Source organism: Salvelinus fontinalis, chromosome 18 (genome assembly GCF_029448725.1).
Source record: "Salvelinus fontinalis isolate EN_2023a chromosome 18, ASM2944872v1, whole genome shotgun sequence".
NCBI classification, from domain to species: domain Eukaryota; kingdom Metazoa; phylum Chordata; class Actinopteri; order Salmoniformes; family Salmonidae; genus Salvelinus; species Salvelinus fontinalis.
The window spans coordinates 39,576,526-39,596,341 of record NC_074682.1 but is presented as its reverse complement, the minus strand read 5'-3'; the positions used below and the strand labels follow the sequence as shown (position 1 = coordinate 39,596,341).

Here is a 19,816-nt window from a genome sequence, read left to right as displayed (position 1 = left end):
CAGCTAACGTCAGTGGTCAGCTTGCGGTTTTGCTGTGGTCACATTCATAGTATTAGTGGTGCACTTTATGAGTAGATTCAGTTGTGGTTAAAGACTCACCCTTTCGCCCTTCTCTCCCTGAGTTCCTTTGGGCCCCAAGACTCCATCCAAGCCTCGGTCACCCTACAAACACACAGGCATGTAGTTACACACCGTCACACAGTACTCTTGATACATTTTGAAAGATATATATATATATATCACACATAATGAAGTGCGCACACGCACACACACACAAACAAACCATACATAGACTAATACCTTGGGTCCGATCAGTCCCTCCTTGCCTGCGGTTCCAATGGCCCCTGGAGAACCCAATTCTCCCTGAAACACAGATACAACAACACCTGGTAACATATCCACACTTGGCTGATAATACAGTTTTAATACTAAATTCCAGATATTAGCCTCAATGGTGCACTGTTCAGAGCCCTCTAAACGTGTACTTCATGGGATGATTCTTACCTGCTCACCTTTCCTTCCAGGCAACCCTGACCGCCCATGGATCCCTGAATCTCCCTGATTACAGAAAGAGACAGGGTAAAAACATTCAACACCATCAAAAAGTCCAATAGTATTCTGTTCTGTATGTAGCCCACGTCCACTATAGCCAGGTCATTAGAAAGACACACCATGGTGCATCCACACTATTTCCCCCCTACTGTTAATCTTATACAATTTCCTTATTAACACGTAAAGGGAAAGAGGTCATAGTTACAGTGGATATGAAACACTTTCATCACAAAACTCACCATGCAACTCCGATAAAGGCCCCTCAGGGATAAATAAAGTTAATTAAATTGAACTTCCTGTCACACATTTCTTCCCCTTTCTCCCCTCATCCCTCTTTCTTTCTCTCTCCCTCCCATTGTACCTTTTCTCCTTTTGGTCCGTCCGATCCACACGCCCCCTTTGATCCTCGGTCGCCCTGGAAATGATAAGTTAGTTAGTCAGTTAGAGGCAGATGAGGGGCCCTGTCAGTCACAGTGGGACAAACTACTCCAAACTGCCAATTCAGACAGAGAGCTTATACTGTACATACACTGACAGTCCTTTCAGCTGCCAGACAAACCAAACCTAACGAAAACAACCCCTCATTTAAAAGGTGACTCATCAACAACTGTCACTTACTTCAACGGTTGCCAATACCAACCAGCTAGTCAAAACCGGTCTGTGTTGTGTGAAGGTCAGCATTTTCTTTTTTAGGGGGTAGATCAGCTTTAATATTGCAGATAGATTGTAGCTTCCATCAAGGTAATTGTCTGCATAATTTCCAATCCCCCAGATATTTTTGGGGTACATTTTTTTATTGTTGATATATATATATATATACACTGCTCAAAAAAATAAAGGGAACACTTAAACAACACAATGTAACTCCAAGTCAATCACACTTCTGTGAAATCAAACTGTCCACTTAGGAAGCAACACTGATTGACAATAAATTTCACATGCTGTTGTGCAAATGGAATAGACAAAAGGTGGAAATTATAGGCAATTAGTAAGACACCCCCAAAAAAGGAATGGTTCTGCAGGTGGTGACCACAGACCACTTCTCAGTTCCTATGCTTCCTGGCTGATGTTTTGGTCACTTTTGAATGCTGGCGGTGCTTTCACTCTAGTGGTAGCATTGATGTGCCATCCTGGATGAACTGCACTACCTGAGCCACTTTTGTGGGTTGTAGACTCCGTCTCATGCTAGCTAATCCAAGTTGATCATTTTAAAAGGCTAATTGATCATTAGAAAACCCTTTTGCAATTATATTAGCACAGCTGAAAACTGTTATTCTGATTAAAAAAGCAATAAAACTGTCTTTCTTTAGACTAGTTGAGCATCTGGAGCATCAGCATTTGTGGGTTCGATTATAGGCTCAAAATGGCCAGAAACAAAGAACTTTCTTCTGAAACTCGTCAATCTATTCTTGTTCTGAGAAATGAAGGCTATTCCATGCGAGAAATTGCCAAGAAACTGAAGATCTCGTACAACGCGGTGTACTACTCCCTTCCCAGAGCAGCGCAAACTGGCCCTAACCAGAATAGAAAGAGAAGTGGGAGGCCTAGAAGGCCAGCATCCTAGAGTCGCCTCTTGGTGTCACTTAGAAATTTACTTGTTTTTGAAAGAAAAGCACAAAGAAAGCAAAAAAATCACACACAGAACGAGCTGTTTCTCCAAGTGGGGCCTCCCACTCCTCTTTCTATTCTGGTTAGAGCTGTTACCACTCTTCCACCAAGGCACCTGCAAGTTCCCAGACATTTCTGGGGGGAATGGCCCTAGCCCTTACCCTCTGACCCAACAGGTCCCAGATGTGCTCAATGGTATTGAGATCCGGACTCTTCGCTGGCCATGGCAGAACACGCACAGAACGAGCAGTATGTCTGGTGGCATTGTCATGCTGGAGGGTCATGTCAGGATGAGCCTGCAGGGAGGGTACCACGCGGGAGGAGGATGTCTTCCCTGTAATGCACAGCGTTGAGATTGCCTGCAATGACAACAAGCTCAGTCCGATGATGCTGTGACACACCGCCCCAGACCATGACGGACCCTCCGCCTCCAAATCGATCCCGTCTCAGAGTACAGGCCTCGGTGTGATGCTCCTTCCTTTGGCGATAAACTCGAATCCGACCATCACCCCTGGTGAGACTAAACCGCGACTCGTCAGTGAAGAGCACTTTTTTCCTGTCCTGTCTGGTCCAGCGACAGTGGGTTTGTGCCCATAGCCAACGTTGTTGCCGGTGATGTCTGGTGAGGACCTGCCTTACAACAGGCCTACAAGCCCTCAGTCCAGCCTCTCTCAGCCTATTGCGGACAGTCTGAGCACTGATGGAGGGATTGGTGCGTTCCTGGTGTAACTCGGACAGTTGTTGTTGCCATCCTGTACCTGTCCCGCAGGTGTGATGTTCGGCTGTACCGATCCTGTGCAGGTGTTGTTACAAGTGGTCTGCCACTGCGAGGACGATCAGCTGTCCGTCTTGTCTCCCTGTAGCGCTGTCTTAGGCATCTCACAGTACGGACATTGCAATTTATTGCCCTGGCCACATGTGCAGTCCTCACGCCTCCTTGCAGCATGCCTAAGGCACGTTCGCGCAGATGAGCAGGGACCCTGGGCATCTTTCTTTTGGTGTTTTTCAGAGTCAGTAGAAAGGCCTCTTTAGTGTCATAGGTTTTCATAACTGTGACCTACCGTCTGTAAGCTGTTAGTGTCTTAACAACCGTTCCACAGTTGCGTGTTCATTAATTGTTTATGGTTCATTGAAATAGCATGGGAAACAGTGAATAAAGTCTTTACAATGAAGATCTGTGAAGTTATTTGGATTTTTACAAATCATCTTTGAAAGACAACGTCCTGAGTTTATATATATACAGTACATGTCAAAGGTTTGGACACACCAACTCATACAATGGTTTTTCTTCATTTTTAATATTTTCTACATTGTAGAATAATAGTCAACACATCAAAACTGAAATAACACATATGGAATCATGTGAAAAACAAGAAAGTGTTAAACAAATCAATTTTTTTTTTTTTTTTTTTTTTCAAAGTAGACACCATTTCCCTTGATGACAGCTTTGCACACTCTTGGCATTCTCTCAACCAGCTTCAGCTGGAATGCTTTTCCTACACTATTGAAGGAGTTCCTACATATGCTGAACACTTGTTGGCTGCTTTTCCTTCACTCTGCGGTCCAACTCATCCCAAACTATCTCAAATGGGTTGAATTCGGGTGATTGTGGAGGCCAGGTCATCTGATGCAGCACTCCATCACTCTCATTCCTGGTCAAATAGCCCTTACACAGCCTAGAGGTGTGTGGGTCATTGTCCTGTTGAAAAAAAATGATAGTCCCACTAAGTGCAAACCAGATGAGATTGTGATACGCTGCAGAATGCTGTGGTAGCAATGCTGGTTAAGTGTGCCTTGAATTCTAAATAAATCACTGACAGTGTCACCAGCAAAGCACCCCGACAACCTCACACCTCCTCCATGCTTCACGGTGGGAACCACACATGCGGAGGTCATCCATTCACCTACTCTGTGTCTCACAAAGACACGGCGGTTGGAACCAAAAATCTCAAATTTGAACTAATCAGACCAATGGACAGATTTCCACCGGTCTAATGTCCATTGCTGGTGTTTCTTGGCCCAAGCAAGTCTCTTCTTCTTATTGGTGTCCTTTAGTAGTGGTTTCTTTGCAGCAATTCGACCATGAAGGCATGATTCACGCAGTCTCCTCTGAACAGTTGATGTTGAGATGTGTCTGTTACTTGAACTCTGTGAAGCATTTATTTGGGCTGCAATTTCTGAGGCTGGTAACTCTAATGAACTTATCCTCTGCAGCAGAAGTAACTATGGGTCTTCCTTTCCTGTGGCGGTCCTCATGAGAGCCTGTTTCATCATAGTGCTTGATGGTTTTTGCGAGAAGAAACTTTCAAATGTTCCGGATTAACTGACCTTCATGTTTTAAAGTAATGATGGACTGTCATTTCTCTTTGTTTATTTGAGCTGTTCTTGCCATAATATGGACTTGGTCTTTTACCAAATAGGCCTATCTTCTGTATACCTTCCCTACCTTGCCACAACACAACTGATTGGCTCAAATTTATTAAGAAGGAAATAAATTCCACAAATTAATTCCACAAATAACAATGCACACCTGTTACTTGAAATGCATTACCGTTGACTACATCAGGAAGCTGGTTGAGATAATGCCAAGAGTGTGAAAAGCTAACATCAAGGCAAAGGGTGGCTACTTTGAAGAATCTCAAATATAAAATATACTTTGATTTGTTTAACACTTTTTTGGTTACGACATGATTCCATGTGTTTTATTTCATATCTTTGATGTATTCACTATTATTCTACAATGTAGAAACTAGTAAAAAATAAAGAAAAACCCTTGAATGAGTAGGTGTGTCCAAACTTTTGACTGGTACTGTACATACATATACAAATACACACATCATACTTACTTTAAAAAATATTTGTTCCTTTATTATTTCCCACAAACCCTACCACCCCTCCCCTAATTGCAGTAAACGAATAAACAACACTTAGGCTTCTACATACTATATACATTTTACGGACACAATCAATTTTACAATAGTTATATTTGGTTTGTTTTTAGTCCTGGCCTTCCTATAACCTCCACCTCTCCCATCTATTTCTGATGTCCATCCAGTTTGATTTCTATTCGCCATACATTTTTAACTGTGCTATTTCACAAAATTTCTGAACCTATATATATTTTACAGACACACTATATTTTACATTTGTTATCTTGTTTTTATTAGTCCCACCCTTCAGCTCCATTCAACCCCTGCCATCTATCTTTCAATTTTTACATATATTTTACAACTGTGCCGTTTCAAAAGTTATGAAACTTTCTATTCTCATAGTTTCCACAGATTGTAAATTAAAGATAATTTTTTCCCCTAAAAGTATTATTATATTATTGATCGGTTGACTATGACTTTCAAATCACCCAGTAGTGCCATCTGCAGCATTTAGCTCCAGGTAAATGTTGCAATTCTTCAGCCACTCCTGGACCTGTGACCAAAAATGAGCTACATATGGACAGTAGCAAAATAAAGGATTTAATGATTCTGCCTCTTCACAGCAAAATCTGCAGAGCTGGGAAGGTTGTATCCCCCATATATAAAACATTATATTTGTTGCAATTTTGTATAATAATTTAAATTGAAAAATTATACGTTTTGAATCCAGCGTCGTTTTGCGTGTCAATTCATAAACCATGTGCCATGGAATCGATACATCGAAAATCTCTATCCAACTATTTTGCAATCTATATGGCACAACTTTTTGGTCCTTAAATTAAACTGGTATATATTTATCACAATTTTCTTAAAAACAATATTGGTATTTAATGCATGGCTGACAGACAAGGTCAGCATGGGCTTGAACAAAAAATGACTCCTACAGTCACAGTGACCAGCAGAACTGATTTGAACCATGAACAGACCATGGTTCCGGTCTTAGACTTACAGTGCATTCGGAATGTATTCAGACTCCTTGACTTTTTCCAAATTTTGTTACGTTACAGTCTTATTCTAAAATGGATTAAATACATGTTTATCCTCATCAATATACACAATACCCCATAACAAAAAAGCAAAAACAGGTGTTTAGAATGTCTGCAAATTTATGAAAAATAAAAACAGAAAAACCTTATTTACGTAAGTATTCAAACTCTTTGCTATGAGAATCGAAATTGAGCTCAGGTGCATCCTGTTTCCATTGATCATCCTTGAGATTTTTCTACAACTTGATTGGAGTCCACCTGTGGTAAATTCAATTGATTGGACATGATTTGGAACGTCACATACCTGTCTATATAAGGTCCCACAGTTGACAGTGCATGTCAAAGCAAAAACCAAGCCATGGAGGAATTGTCCATAGAGCTCAGAGACAGGATTGTGTTGAGGCACAGATCTGGGGAAGAGTACCAAAAAATGTATGCAACATTGAAGGTCCCCAAGAACACAGTGGCCTTCATCATTCTTAAATGTAGGAAGTTTGTAACCACCAAGACTCTTCCTAGAGCTGGCCGCCCAGCAAAACTGAGCAATCGGGAGAGAAAGGCCTTGGTCAGGGAGGTGACCAAGAACCCAATGGTCGTTCTGATAGAGCTCTAGAGTTCCTCTGTGAAGATGGAGGAACCTTCCAGAAGGACAATCCTCTCTGCAGCACTCCAAAAGGACACTCAGGCTGTGAGAAACAAGATTCTCTGGTCTGATGAAACCAAGACTGAACTCTTTGGTCTGAATGTCAAGCCCCACGTCTGGAGGAAACCTGGCTCCATCTTTACGGTGAAGCATTGTGGTGGCAGCATCATGCTGTGGGGATGTTTTTCAGCGGCAGGGAATGGGAGACTAGTAAGAATCAAGGGAAAGATGAACAGAGCAAAGTACAGAGCATCCTCCTTGATGAAAACCTGCTCCAGAGTGCGCAGGACCTCAGACTGGGGGCGAAGGTTCACCTTCCAACAGGACAACGACTCTAAGCACACAGCCAATACAATGCAGGAGTGGCTTTGGGACAAGTCTCTGACTCTCCTTGATTGGCCCAGTCAGAGACCGGACTTGAACTTGATCGAAAATCTCTGGAGAGACCTGAAAATAGCTGTGCAGCAACATCCGGCCGTGATTGGGCGTCCGATAGGGCACCGCACAATTGGCTCAGCGTCATCCGAGTTTGGCCGGGGTAGGCCGTCATTGTAAATAAGAATTTGTTCTTAACTGACTTGCCTAGTTAAATAAAGGTTAAAAAAATAATTAAAAACCAACCTGACATAGCTTGAGAGGATCTGCAGAGAAGAATGGGAGAAACTCCCCAAATACAGGTGTGCCAAGCTTGTAGCGTCATACCCAAGAAGACTCGAGGCTGTAATCACTGCCAAAAGTACTGAGTAAAGGGTCTGAATACTTATGTAAATGGGATATTTCAGTATTTAAAAAAAAATAAAAAATGTGCAAAATTTCCCCCAAACATTTTTTGCTTTGTCATGAGGTATTGTGTGTAGATTTATGAGGGGATAAAAAAACAAAAAAACATTTTAGAATAAGGCTAACATAACAAAATGTGGAAAAAGTCAAGGGGTCAGAATACTTCCACGAATGCACTGTTAAGGATGAGTAACTGGGTGATTTGTTGAGCATAATTGCTAGTGACAGATAAGGGGAAGTTGAAGGGGTTCTGATAGCATTGTGAGACTGAATGAGCTGGCTGATATTGTGCCGTCTGGATTAGTCATTTCTAAACCCAGATTATCATGCTGTGATTGTACTGCCGTTAGAGTGGCAAGGTCATGTGGAGAAAACACTGAACACATCTCAGTGTCCCTCAGACACACTTTGTCTTTACTTTAGAAGAGGACAGCGATTCACACAGTATACAGTAGGAAGGTTAGGGGGTTCTGATAGCCTATTATTCTGGCAGAATGCCATATAAACACACAAATTATACTTTTAACCATCATTAAAATGTATTAATAGACCATATGAGAATGAAAGCACTCTATCCTGGGCTATATCCAGCTGAATTTATACTAATCCTCCATTACGTGATGTCAATTTGGAGCCATTGAAGAGTTATGGCTGGCGGCATGATCTGGGAGGCTGGCACTGGATCTTAGAGGACGTATCAAGTTTGGCACCAAACTTCTTCAAGTGGGGATGAACTCAAAGACTGTTCAAATACAATGACAGACACATACACAAACAGACGCATCACGCTGCACACACACACAGACGTACAAACCTTAATTCCACGCATTCCAGTTATTCCCATGTCTCCCTTCTCTCCTCTAAAGCCTGGCATTCCATCTTTTCCTGGTGTACCCTGGGAGAAAAACACAATCAACCAGTCTTTTATCGATCAATAGGAGAGTGAATGGGGAGTTAGTCACAGGGCCTGGAGTTTTTCCTGACCATGTGACCTGATCAGGAAGAACTTTAGATCCTAGTGATAGGCTATAATTAGGGCCCAGAGTTTTTCACATGTCAGTTCATGTGGTCAAAAAAAAGTATATATTGTTTTCATAACCGAGGGTGAAATGGGAGACTCACAGATTCTCCAGGTACACCAGGCAGGCCCGCCTCTCCCTACAGACACAAAGACAAACCCATTAGAACACTGCATCTGTACAACAATCCCCTACAGCATCCAGTCTGAGCAAGGCAGTGTTCCTTTTCACAGGACATATTGTTGGGTGATGATCCATTCTCACATGACGGGTGGGAAAATTGTGCAATGCAACCATTATACACACGAGGACATTCTGATAGTGATTCTGATATTGATTGACTATCGATGATATTGGTTCTGACATATATGACACAGTGATGATGAAAGCATTGATAAAGGTCAGGTGATGTCATCACCTTCTGTCCTCCTGGACCTCTGGCCCCCTGGAACCCTGTAGAGCCCCTGTCTCCTGGCTCACCTCTCAGACCCTGTGGAGACACACACAGTTATACTCTTGTTATTAATAGCCTGCTCCTAGAGCTGTTTGTTTTTGCCAACTCCATTAATTGTTGTCATTGTCAAGCCCAACCTCACCTGCTCCCCAGCTGGGCCGTCACTGCCTTTCAAGCCTTTCTCCCCCTGCCCCCCTTTTGGCCCTCGGTCACCCTGATAAAGAAGAGAACAACAGTTGTAAATGACCACTACCCACACACACGCACACAGATTAGCAGTGTCATAGTCAATACTTGGTGCTCTGAAGTATTTTTGTCATCAATTGTTTTATTAGATCAATAAAATCGGTGCTGTGAGGTTGAGGGTTGAGAGGGTCACACACCGTCTCTCCTTTGTTGCCCTTCTCTCCCGTAGGTCCTCCCACCAGGAGAGTATCGCCCTGCAAGGGAACAACATAATTGTCAGATAACTAGGTTTAAAAAAATATTTTTAGAACTTTTATATTTTCAAATTTGTATTTTCATTGTCTCCCCTTTTGCTCTTTTTCTGCCCTTCTCTGTATTATTATACCATGTACACACACAATATTACTACTCATTCATTACAATTCATACCTTTTCTCCTTTGTCACCTTGCGGCCCCAATTCACCCTGAAATATATTGAGAGTAGGACTCACTAGGTAGGCATGTTAATTTGATTGACTATTTTACATGAGCAGAATGCTCGGGGTACAGAGAGAGAGAGAATGTTGGAAAATACAGCTGTGGGGAATAATAGTCACAATATTCACCTTCTCTCCACTGCCTCCTTTGCCACCTGGGGAGCCCTGGTGAACACACACACACACACACACACACACACACACACACACACACACACACACACACACACACACACACACACACACACACACACACACACACACACACACACACACACACACACACACACACACACACACACACACACACACACACACACACACATTTAATCAAACAGAACACACAAAGGAAGAAAAACAATTATACTCCCACATGCACATCCTAATCAGCAATCGTCAACATTATGGTGTAAATCATCCAAAACTACAACCGATAGCTCTCTATACCCACCACAACTAGCACTCTCCTCTTGTATAAGAAATGAGTGTACTGTAATAGGTGAGTTCCTGTCTGTGTGTATGTCTCACCTGAGTTTAAAGTGGAATGCCATGGGCACTCTACAGTACTAGGCCCCCTTCTGGAAGTTACCAGGCAACTAATGTGAGACGGTCAGTATGGTCTTGATGAGAGCTAAGGTGAGCAGGTTTAGTGGCCCTTGCCTTGGAGAACAGCCCTACTCTCAGTAGCACTAATGCACAGGTAGCGAAAGAGGACCAGGGGCTGGCTGGTAGCTTTTAAAGGAGCTATGCTAGTACAGAGGCCTATCATTAGATCAAAGTGGAGGGTAGAACACACTATAGGGGGCAATCTACTGCACTACTGTGCTCAGAGAAACAGGATATGTATAGTCTATGTATGGTGTGATAATGAGCTTGACAATAATGGATAAAGGTATAGTCGGGATGGAAACGATTTAAAGGTTTACGCATCATGCAGATTAAGTCTTTTGCGTTCAGAACTGTGCCTTTCGTTTGAGCCCTTTCTATTTACTGAAGTACACTGCTCAAGCCACACAAACATTTGTTTGATGAGCTTTTAGTTATTTTGAGCTCTATCTATCTATGTTCACTTCAGCCTTCCCTTCCCCCTTCTGTCATTTTCTCTCTCACTCTTAAGTTTCATCAATATTGAGGGTTGGGCCAATCAATAACATCTTGTAATAAACAGACAGAAACAAACACCATAGAACTCTGTGAGGCAATTATCAAGCACAAGACAGAGGCGGTAGAGTCAAAATTGCTAATGATAAATTGTACACTGTGACAGAAGCAGTACAAAGATAGTGATGTTGACAGTAGATACGATGAACAGGCGTAGAGATCACAGGAGGCTGCTGAGGGGAGGACGGCTCATAATAATGTATGGAACGGAGTTAATGGAATGGCATCAAATACATGAAAACCATGCGTTTGATGTATTTGAAACCAGTCCAGCAATTCTGCTCCAGCCATTACCACGAGCCGTTCTCCCCAATTAAGGTGCCACTAAGCTCCTGTGGTAGAGATACATGAGAGACAGACTGTGATGAATAAGTGATGAAAGAGAAGAGAAAAAGACAGACATACCACTAGTCCTCTCTCCCCGTCCAAACCAGCTCGACCCTCCTCCCCCTGCAAACATCAGACACACAAATCTGTAAATCCCCCAACACACACAACTCTACAATACAACACTGTCAAATATAGATACAATTCAAACTCAAATGGTGATGTGGTTTTACTCTGGGTCCTGGGTCTCCTCTCTCGCCTCTCAATCCAGGTACTCCTGCTCCAATCGCTCCCTAAAGAGGAAGATTAATGAGCAATCTCATCCTATTTGATAAGATATTATACAGTATGGAAGACATGTGTTTATCTCTTTGTTAACTCACCTTGTCCCCTTTGCCTCCAGCAGTTCCCGGTGTACCCTGGCAAGGAAAAACAGGTATAATGATCATGAACACTAACAGATAACACAAAGCAAACACACAAAGTCTCGCTCTCTCCTTGGTCCTCTGTAGCTCAGTTGGAAGAGCATGGCTCTTGCAACACCAGGATAGTGGGTTCGATTCCCTGGGCTACCTATACATAAAAAGTGTGTGTATGCATGCATGAGTAAGTCATTTGGATAACAGCATCTGCTAAATCAAATGTCAAACATGGGGGGCTTACATTTGTCCTGTTTCAAACATGTACTGTACAAGTGTGTAACCTGTACTGGTGTGAAAAGGAAATGTGTTTTTGACCCTGGAGCAATTAGGGTTAAGTACCTTACTCAGGGGCAGATTTCACCTAGCCGGCTCAGAGATTCAAACTAGCAACCTTGCGATTACTGGCCCAATGCTCTAACCGCTAGGCTACCTATAAGAAATTATCAGACCGTATACCACGGGTATGACAAAACATTCATTTCCACTGCTCTAATTACATTGGTAACCTGTTTATAATAGCAATAAGGAACCTCAGGGGTTTGTGGTATATGGCCAATATACCACGGCTAAGGGCTGTATCCAGGAACTCCGCGTTGCGTCATGCTTAAGAACAGCCCTAAGCCATGATATATTGGCCACATACCACACCCCATCGGGCCTTATTGCTTAAATATATTATACTAAATATTTATTTGTCTCTCTCGCTCACACACAATCAATTAAGTCATCATGATACAATGTAAAGGCTACTTACAACTAGGCCGGTGGGTCCGGGGGGCCCAGGACCTCCAGGGGTCCCTGCCTGACCAAGAAAGCCTTGGAGACCCTGGAGATGAGACAACATAATCATACAACACAGAGCAGGGCTAACAAGACCACACCAGTCCTCCAACTACCGTGGCGATATAGGCCCTCTCACCCTGGGTCCTAGAGGTCCTGGAGGTCCTGGGGTTCCGTTCTCTCCTCTCAGGCCGGCCAGACCAGGGGTCCCTGCTATGCCACGGGCTCCTGGAGGACCTGCTGGGCCCGGGAGTCCTGTGTCCCCCTAAAACACAAACACACAGGGGTTCACATTCACTGTGGAAGAGCAGAAACTGCTAAGTTTGCATATGTCCTCGACTAACCGGTGCCCCTGCACATTGACTCTGTACCGGTACCCCCCTGTATATAGCCTCACTACTGTTATTTTACTGCTGCTCTTCAATTATTTGTTACTTTTATTTTTTTACTTAACACTTTTTTCTCTTAAAATTGCATTGTTGGTAAAGGGCTTGTAAGTAAGCATTTCACTATAAGGTCTACACCTGTTGTATTCGGCTGATGTGATAAATAACATTTGATTTGATGTTAATATGAATATAGCTACATATGTGATTTGTGTTTATGAGAACATACAGAAGTATTGTCAAGACCATGATAGTAACCTTTAACCCTTGAGGTCCCAGCTGACCAGGAGGCCCTGCCAGTCCGATGCCTCTCTCTCCCTGCAACACAAATCCTGTTAGTACTGTCACATGGTTAGCAGCCAGGGAAACACAGACACGAGGAATCAACTGGTGATGTGCATTACCTTGTCTCCTTTAGGCCCTGCAGGTCCTCTGCCCCCCTAAAAGAGACAGAGTGGATGGAGAAGTAAGTAAGACTGACATCTGTTAGACATTAAATATTTGATATTACAAAATGTCAAAAGGTGACTCACATCTTCTCCAGGTTCGCCATTTTCACCAGCAGGGCCCTATTTTAACAAGACACAGAAACAGACACACACACAATAATTTCCCTTATCACTGTCATAATGTATTGTCTGTGAATGTCGATTAATGTTGTATTAAGTGACATTACTCACCCTGTCCCCTTTGATGCCTGCAGGACCCTTGTCCCCTCTCTCACCCTAAAGGAACAAACATTTTAGAAAAATGCAACTTTAGAAACACGTGGTAACCCAGAAATCCCTAAACATTCTTGTTCATGTTTGGTCATCTGTATAGTAAATGCCTGAATAATAGCTGATGTAAATAATTGGTTCAACCAAGCAGACTCACCCGTAGCCCTGGCAGCCCACTCTCTCCCATTGTCCCAGGTAAGGTCACACCAGGAGGTCCCTGAACCAATCACAACCACCACACTCCCATTACATTAAACTCTGTTCCATCCTATTCCATTGCACCTAGTTCCTCACGAATCATAGCCTACTTAGAGGGAGACAGCAAAGATGAGACAGTGGGCCGGATTTGAACCCATGCCAACATGGCATATGTGATTGTGCTCAGCGGCCCTAACCGCTAGACCACCCCATACAATTAAGCTCTAGTCAAAGCTGTCTACAATACATCTGTTCATTGGTGTATGATTCAGTATGATTCAGTATGGTGAGTCACTGGTTCTGAGTTGTATCTATTGTGCCTTCATACACTGGTTCAACAGGGCGAGGTTGTAGTCAACACTAACCAGATGTTACCACAACCGGAAGAGTAACCATGACAACCACTCACCTGTGCTCCTTTCACACCAGGGGGTCCTGCTACAGCCTGTAAAGGGGATGGATGGAGGGAGAAGTTGACGTGAAATTCAAACATCTGTATTAGGTTGTTCGCAAATTCACTGAAGATGGACAGCAATAGAAAAAATTGAGAACTCCCACCCACTATGTTCTCAAAATATTTTTTTTTATTATGCTACTGTTTTGGCCTTTATTAGAGCATTAGACTATGAACGGGAGTGTCATTTGGTTAGTACAGTACATCTCGTCCTTTCAAAAGCTCATATTTCTCCTGAACCGTATTACATCCTGCTAATGCTTCCGGTGAACGATGTGAATGCGTGTGTGTGGGCTTGTATTTCTATCCTCATGGGTAACGGAAACCCTCAAAAGTCCCTGCAAGGATTCTAAAACAAAGAAAATTCCCCTAGTGAGGACATTTCCCAGGTCCCCATAAGGATAAAGGCTATTTTAGGCTTAGGGGTTATGTTTGGGTTACGATTAGGGTTACAATTGGGTTTATGGGTCAGGTTTAGGAGTTGGGGTTAGATTTAGGGTTAGGATTAGGTAAACATGATTTTGAATGGAAATAAATGTTAGGTCTCAACAAGGATACTAAACATATGCTGTGTGTGTGTGTGCGTGCATGCATGCATGCATGCATGCGTAGCCCATGGGGATGTGTGAAACTTACTCCCGTAGCCTGAAATGTCGCCACTTGCGCCGCAGAATTGCTAGCTTTTGCATGGCACTGACTGATTAGACACTTGAGGGGGGGGATGTCACTTGTGCTAGCAAGGTAGAGGTCCTGGATTTGAGCCTTGGTAAGAGCAGCATGACATCCTTTACAAGTGCACATACAGTATGCTTGAGCATTGGTGTGTCATTGTATGTGTCATTGTATGCGTATGTTTACATGTGTCTCCGCCCTCCTATTCATGCCAGTGATTACCTCTTCTTTGATTTGGAGAGACGTTGTATAAGGAGAGACGTTGTATAAAGAGGATATGAGTCATGGCCATTTACAGTAAAGAAAAGAGGGATAAATGTGCAGCTGGAGCTTCTGAATGAAGCACTTATCAGAGTCCAAAATATGTACAGTCCACACAGCAGTGTTGTAGAATATTGGACCATTGGCTTTCATACTTTTAGATTTCTCAGCACAGCTCAAGCAATTTCTCCAACCATCACCACATTCAAATGAATAGGGCTCCCCAGTGGCACAGCGGTCTAAGGTAGAGGTCGACCGATTAATCGCCATGGCTGATTAATTAGGGCCGATTTTAAGTTTTCATATCAATCGGTAAATCGGCCTTTTTGGATGCCGATTATGGCCGATTACATTGCAATCCACAAGGAAACTGCATGGGAGGCTGACCACCTGTTACGCGAATGCAGTGTCAAAAGGAGCCAAGGTAAGTTGCTAGCTGGCATTAAACTTATCTTAACAATCAATCTTCACAGAATCACTAGTTAACTACACATGGTTGATGATATTACTAGGTTAATTAGCTTGTCCTGCGTTGCATATAATCAATGCAGTGCCTGTTAATTTATCATCAACTCACAGCCTAGTTCAACTTCGCCAAACGGGTGATGATTTAACAAAAGCGCAGTCGCTGCACAAATGTACCTAACCATAAACATCAATGCCTTTCTTAAAATCAATACACAGAAGTATATATTTTTTTACCTGCATATTTAGTTAAAAGAAATGAATGTTAGCAGGCAATATTAACTAGGGAAATTGGGTCACTTCTCTTGCGTTCCGTGCAAGCAGAGTCAGGGTATATGTAACAATTTGGGCCGCCTGGCTCATTACGAACTGTGTGACCATAATTAATTTGCCAGAATGTTACATAATTATGACATAACATTGAAGGCTGTGCAATGTAACAGCAATATTTAGACTTAGGGTTGCCTCCCATTCCATAAAATACGGAACGGTTCTGTATTTCACTGAAAGAATAAACGTTTTGTTTTCATATTAATGACCAAAGGCTCGTATTTCTGTGTTTATTACATGATAATTAAGTCTATGATTTGATATTTGATAGAGCAGTCTGACTGAGCGGTGGTAGGCAGCAGCAGGCTCGTAAGCATTCAATCAAACAGCACTTTACTGCGTTTGCCAGCAGCTCTTCGCAATGCTTCAAGCACAGCGCTGTTTATGACTTCAAGCCTATCAACTCCCGAGATTAGGCTGGCAATACTAAAGTGCCTATAAGAACATCCAATAGTCAAAGGTATATGCTATAGAAAGAAATAGTTGAAGCGTCATAATTCCTTTAATAACTACAACCTAAAACTTCTTAACTGGGAATATTGAACCACCAGCTTTCATGTTCTGAGCAAGGAACTTGAACGTTAGCTTTTTTACATGGCACATACTGCACTTTTACTTTCTTCTCCAACACTGTGTTTTAGGATTATTTAAACCAAATTGAACATGTTTCATTATTTATTTGAGACTAAATAGATGTTATTTATTTATTATATTAAGTTCAAATAAACATTTTCATTATTCATTCAGTATTGTTGTAATTTTCATTATTTCAAATATATATATAAAAATTGGCCGATTAATTGCTATTTGCTTTTTTTGGTCCTCCAATAATCCGTATCGGCGTTGAAAAATCATAATAGGTCGATCTCTAGTCTAAGGCACTGCATCTCAGTGCTAGTGCTAGAGACCCTGGTTCGATTCCAGGCTGTATCACAACCGGCAGTGATTGGGAGTCCCATAGGGTGGCGCACAATTGGCCCAGCGTCGGGGTAGGCCGTCATTGTAAATAAGAATTTGTTGGAGCTGCGTTGGTTGGGAATTTTGGGGAGGTGTGTGGTCGGGCTGTGCGTCCCCGTGGACGGTGGTCTCACAATGGACTATTGCGGCTCTGCGGCTGTGGACTCTGAATTAACCTGAAGGAGAACTCAATCTAAACTCACATCACCTACCCGATCCTCTCACTCACCTTTCCTGGGGGGCCACTGTCCCCCTGCTCCCCTTTCAACCCTGTGGAGCCCATTGGTCCAGCGATACCCTGAAGGAGGGAAGAGGGGAGGATGTTTGATAAAGAACAACAGCAGCAGCCTGAAAATCATTATCAAAGACAAATCCACACTGAAGCTGATGCCTCATAAGACATTCAACAAACATGAAGAGAGTCATACCTGTTTGCCTGGCAACCCTGGTGTTCCCTCTTTTCCAGGTATTCCGTCTCTTCCTGGGACCCCTGGCTTGCCCCCCTCGCCCTATGGAGAGAGACACACTACATGTCACCACCAGAACTGATGTGCGTGAATTGCTTGGTGTGTGTTAACTATGGTGGTGATGGAGGTGTGTGTGTGTTGGCTCTACAGTATGTGAGCTGTGAGTCCCATAAAGCTGCTGTACTCACCGTCTGCCCTGGCAGACCTGGAGGTCCTGACGGACCCTGGGAAGAAAGAGTATCATTACAATACATCATATAATATTAAACAAACATTACTTTGTCAATGGCCTGTTGAATTACAGTAGGCCTAAATGGAAAGTGTGAGCATACAAGGAATCCCCAGTCCAATGGGAATATACTAGAGTAGCAGTTTAGTCTGCAAAAATCTCCAGTATGAGAGTTGGTTTATAGATGACTGATGTTTTGACGTACCACAGCTCCGGGAGGCCCTGCAGGTCCCGGCAGTCCCATGCTGCCTTGGGGACCAGACAGTCCCTGTGGAACAGCAGATTCAATTCAAATAGATTATTATAAAGCTCTGTGTCTTTGACTGTGAATGGGTGAGTAGTGGCCTAAACACAGGCAATAAACAACAGGAATATATAGAACTCATAAAACGTAGTAGAAGACAAAATATATAATATAACACATAAAACAAGTGTCACCTGAACGCCAACCCCAGGCACTCCTTGATTACCCTGTCAGAGATAAAAACACACTCAGAATAAAAAGGTATACACTTAAAATTATCATATCATTCCAGTGGCGTAATACTAAAGCCTACTAAAGCCTAACATGCTAACCAGACCGGACACGTCGCGTGCGCGAGAATCGCAAAATAAATTTAGAAATCCATGTTATTCAATTATTGCAACCACACTACTCGCGCACGCCAACGAGCGTCTGCGTTGCCAAGGTCTAAAATAGAACTCCTTTCTATTTCTGACGCAGATCGCGCTGAAAGTCCTGCCTCTCCCATCTCCTCATTGGTTTATAGAAGCAGGTACCCACGTGCCATCTCCTCATTGGTTATACCCACGTGGGTGATTGAAAGACTAAATGTTTTGCCGGTTGTCGTGGTAAAAGTGTAGATGCCAATCACCATAAGTTCAAAGATGAAAAAGCCTGGAAGGAGGAGAGATGACTAGAAACAATTCCGTTGGCAGTTTTATGTGTGGATTAATTGTCGGAGTAGAGGACCTTGTGCATATCAGGTAAAATAACAAATCATTGTTTATATCCCAGGACAAATTAGCTAGCAACAGCAAGCTAGCTAAATAGGACAAATTAGCTAGCAAGTGCAAGCTAACTAGCTAAATTGCCATACATGTTTAATGCTTTTCGACTTGTTCCCAAATTAATGACATTGGTTCAGAGTTTGTTTTGATATTTTAACCTGCATGTCGCGATCGCGTTTGGTGTAGGGGGACAAAATAAATGTATGCACGATAGCGCACGCGCGCAGTCGGTTTGGGTTCCGTGTAAGCCATATCTACACTAATCAATGCATCAGAGCTGGCACAGAGAATAAATAGGGAGGTATTCATTATGGAAGACAGGATACAATATACTTTATTGTCCATTTACATGGAAATGACATTGAAGATGATCTCACCTTGACCCCTGGTGGACCTGGAGGCCCGTTGGTACCGATCGGACCCTACAATTACAAAACGATAGTATCAGTATAATTACAGCACTGTGTGTGTGTGTGTGAGTCAGAGAGGAGAGTATCATACTTACAGTTGATCCTATAATTCCAGGTTCTCCAGGGTTCCCCTGCAAACAAGAGACAAGAGCATGCTGGATTCACATGACCAAGACATAGCACACACACAGAATGACACAAGTTACAACACACAGCAAATTGAACATGTACAGAGACAAAGACACATACACACATAAACAAGTGCATACACACAGTACATACATGAACATCCCCCCCAAAAAATGTTTACACACACAAACAAATACACAACTCCATACACACAACTGCATAGACACAACTACAAACTGCATCGACACAATACACAACTGCATACACGCACAATATAAAGAAACACACATGTTATACAATGTGCAAACAGTGCTTTGGGAGGGCTGAGAAGCAGACAGAGCAGGTGAAGCCACATGCACAAAAAGCCAGCAGACTTAAGCCTCTCAAATGCAAAATACATCTGTTAAATATCTGATGAGCATGTATTCTTTTTCAGTATTCACTATATACCCTATTATGTCCATTTGATCTTTGCTATGGTATGCCATCTATTTTCTTATCGAGAAAAGATGTGTGGTGTTTAATACATAAACAGTGGCGACCCGCAGAGCCCCACCTGTTTTGAGCCACACATTTTTGGTTAAAAAAAAGGGGGTTTGCCTGTTTTCAACAAAGAATTATATTATTTCTAATACACTTGAATAAATTATACTAGTTTCATAACAAAGAATTACATAACTGTAAATGTTTTCTTCTTTCTTACTTTTGAAGAAAGGGGGGTTTAAATTGTCATTTCTATTCATCATTAATACGTGTCACATATCAGTTTGCAGAATAAAAAATATGAGCTGGCGCTGACTAAC

The 19,816-nt window shown here is 42.5% G+C and overlaps 1 protein-coding gene across 1 annotated transcript in view; it reads right to left on the bottom strand.

Annotated features, from left to right (window-relative positions):
• The window catches only part of LOC129815482 (collagen alpha-1(VII) chain-like), a 130,137-nt gene that overhangs the window by 11,338 nt on the left and 98,983 nt on the right, over positions 1-19,816 (bottom strand). The window contains 29 exon segments of the mRNA XM_055869355.1: positions 100-162; positions 301-363; positions 505-558; positions 914-967; positions 8,314-8,394; positions 8,622-8,657; positions 8,937-9,008; positions 9,115-9,186; positions 9,356-9,412; positions 9,588-9,623; positions 9,765-9,800; positions 11,202-11,246; positions 11,357-11,416; positions 11,507-11,542; positions 12,300-12,371; positions 12,465-12,590; positions 12,970-13,029; positions 13,116-13,151; positions 13,245-13,280; positions 13,392-13,436; positions 13,588-13,647; positions 14,038-14,073; positions 16,997-17,065; positions 17,196-17,276; positions 17,423-17,458; positions 17,669-17,731; positions 17,902-17,934; positions 18,852-18,896; positions 18,980-19,015. Of these exon segments, the coding sequence (XP_055725330.1) occupies positions 100-162; positions 301-363; positions 505-558; positions 914-967; positions 8,314-8,394; positions 8,622-8,657; positions 8,937-9,008; positions 9,115-9,186; positions 9,356-9,412; positions 9,588-9,623; positions 9,765-9,800; positions 11,202-11,246; positions 11,357-11,416; positions 11,507-11,542; positions 12,300-12,371; positions 12,465-12,590; positions 12,970-13,029; positions 13,116-13,151; positions 13,245-13,280; positions 13,392-13,436; positions 13,588-13,647; positions 14,038-14,073; positions 16,997-17,065; positions 17,196-17,276; positions 17,423-17,458; positions 17,669-17,731; positions 17,902-17,934; positions 18,852-18,896; positions 18,980-19,015 (1,599 nt within the window).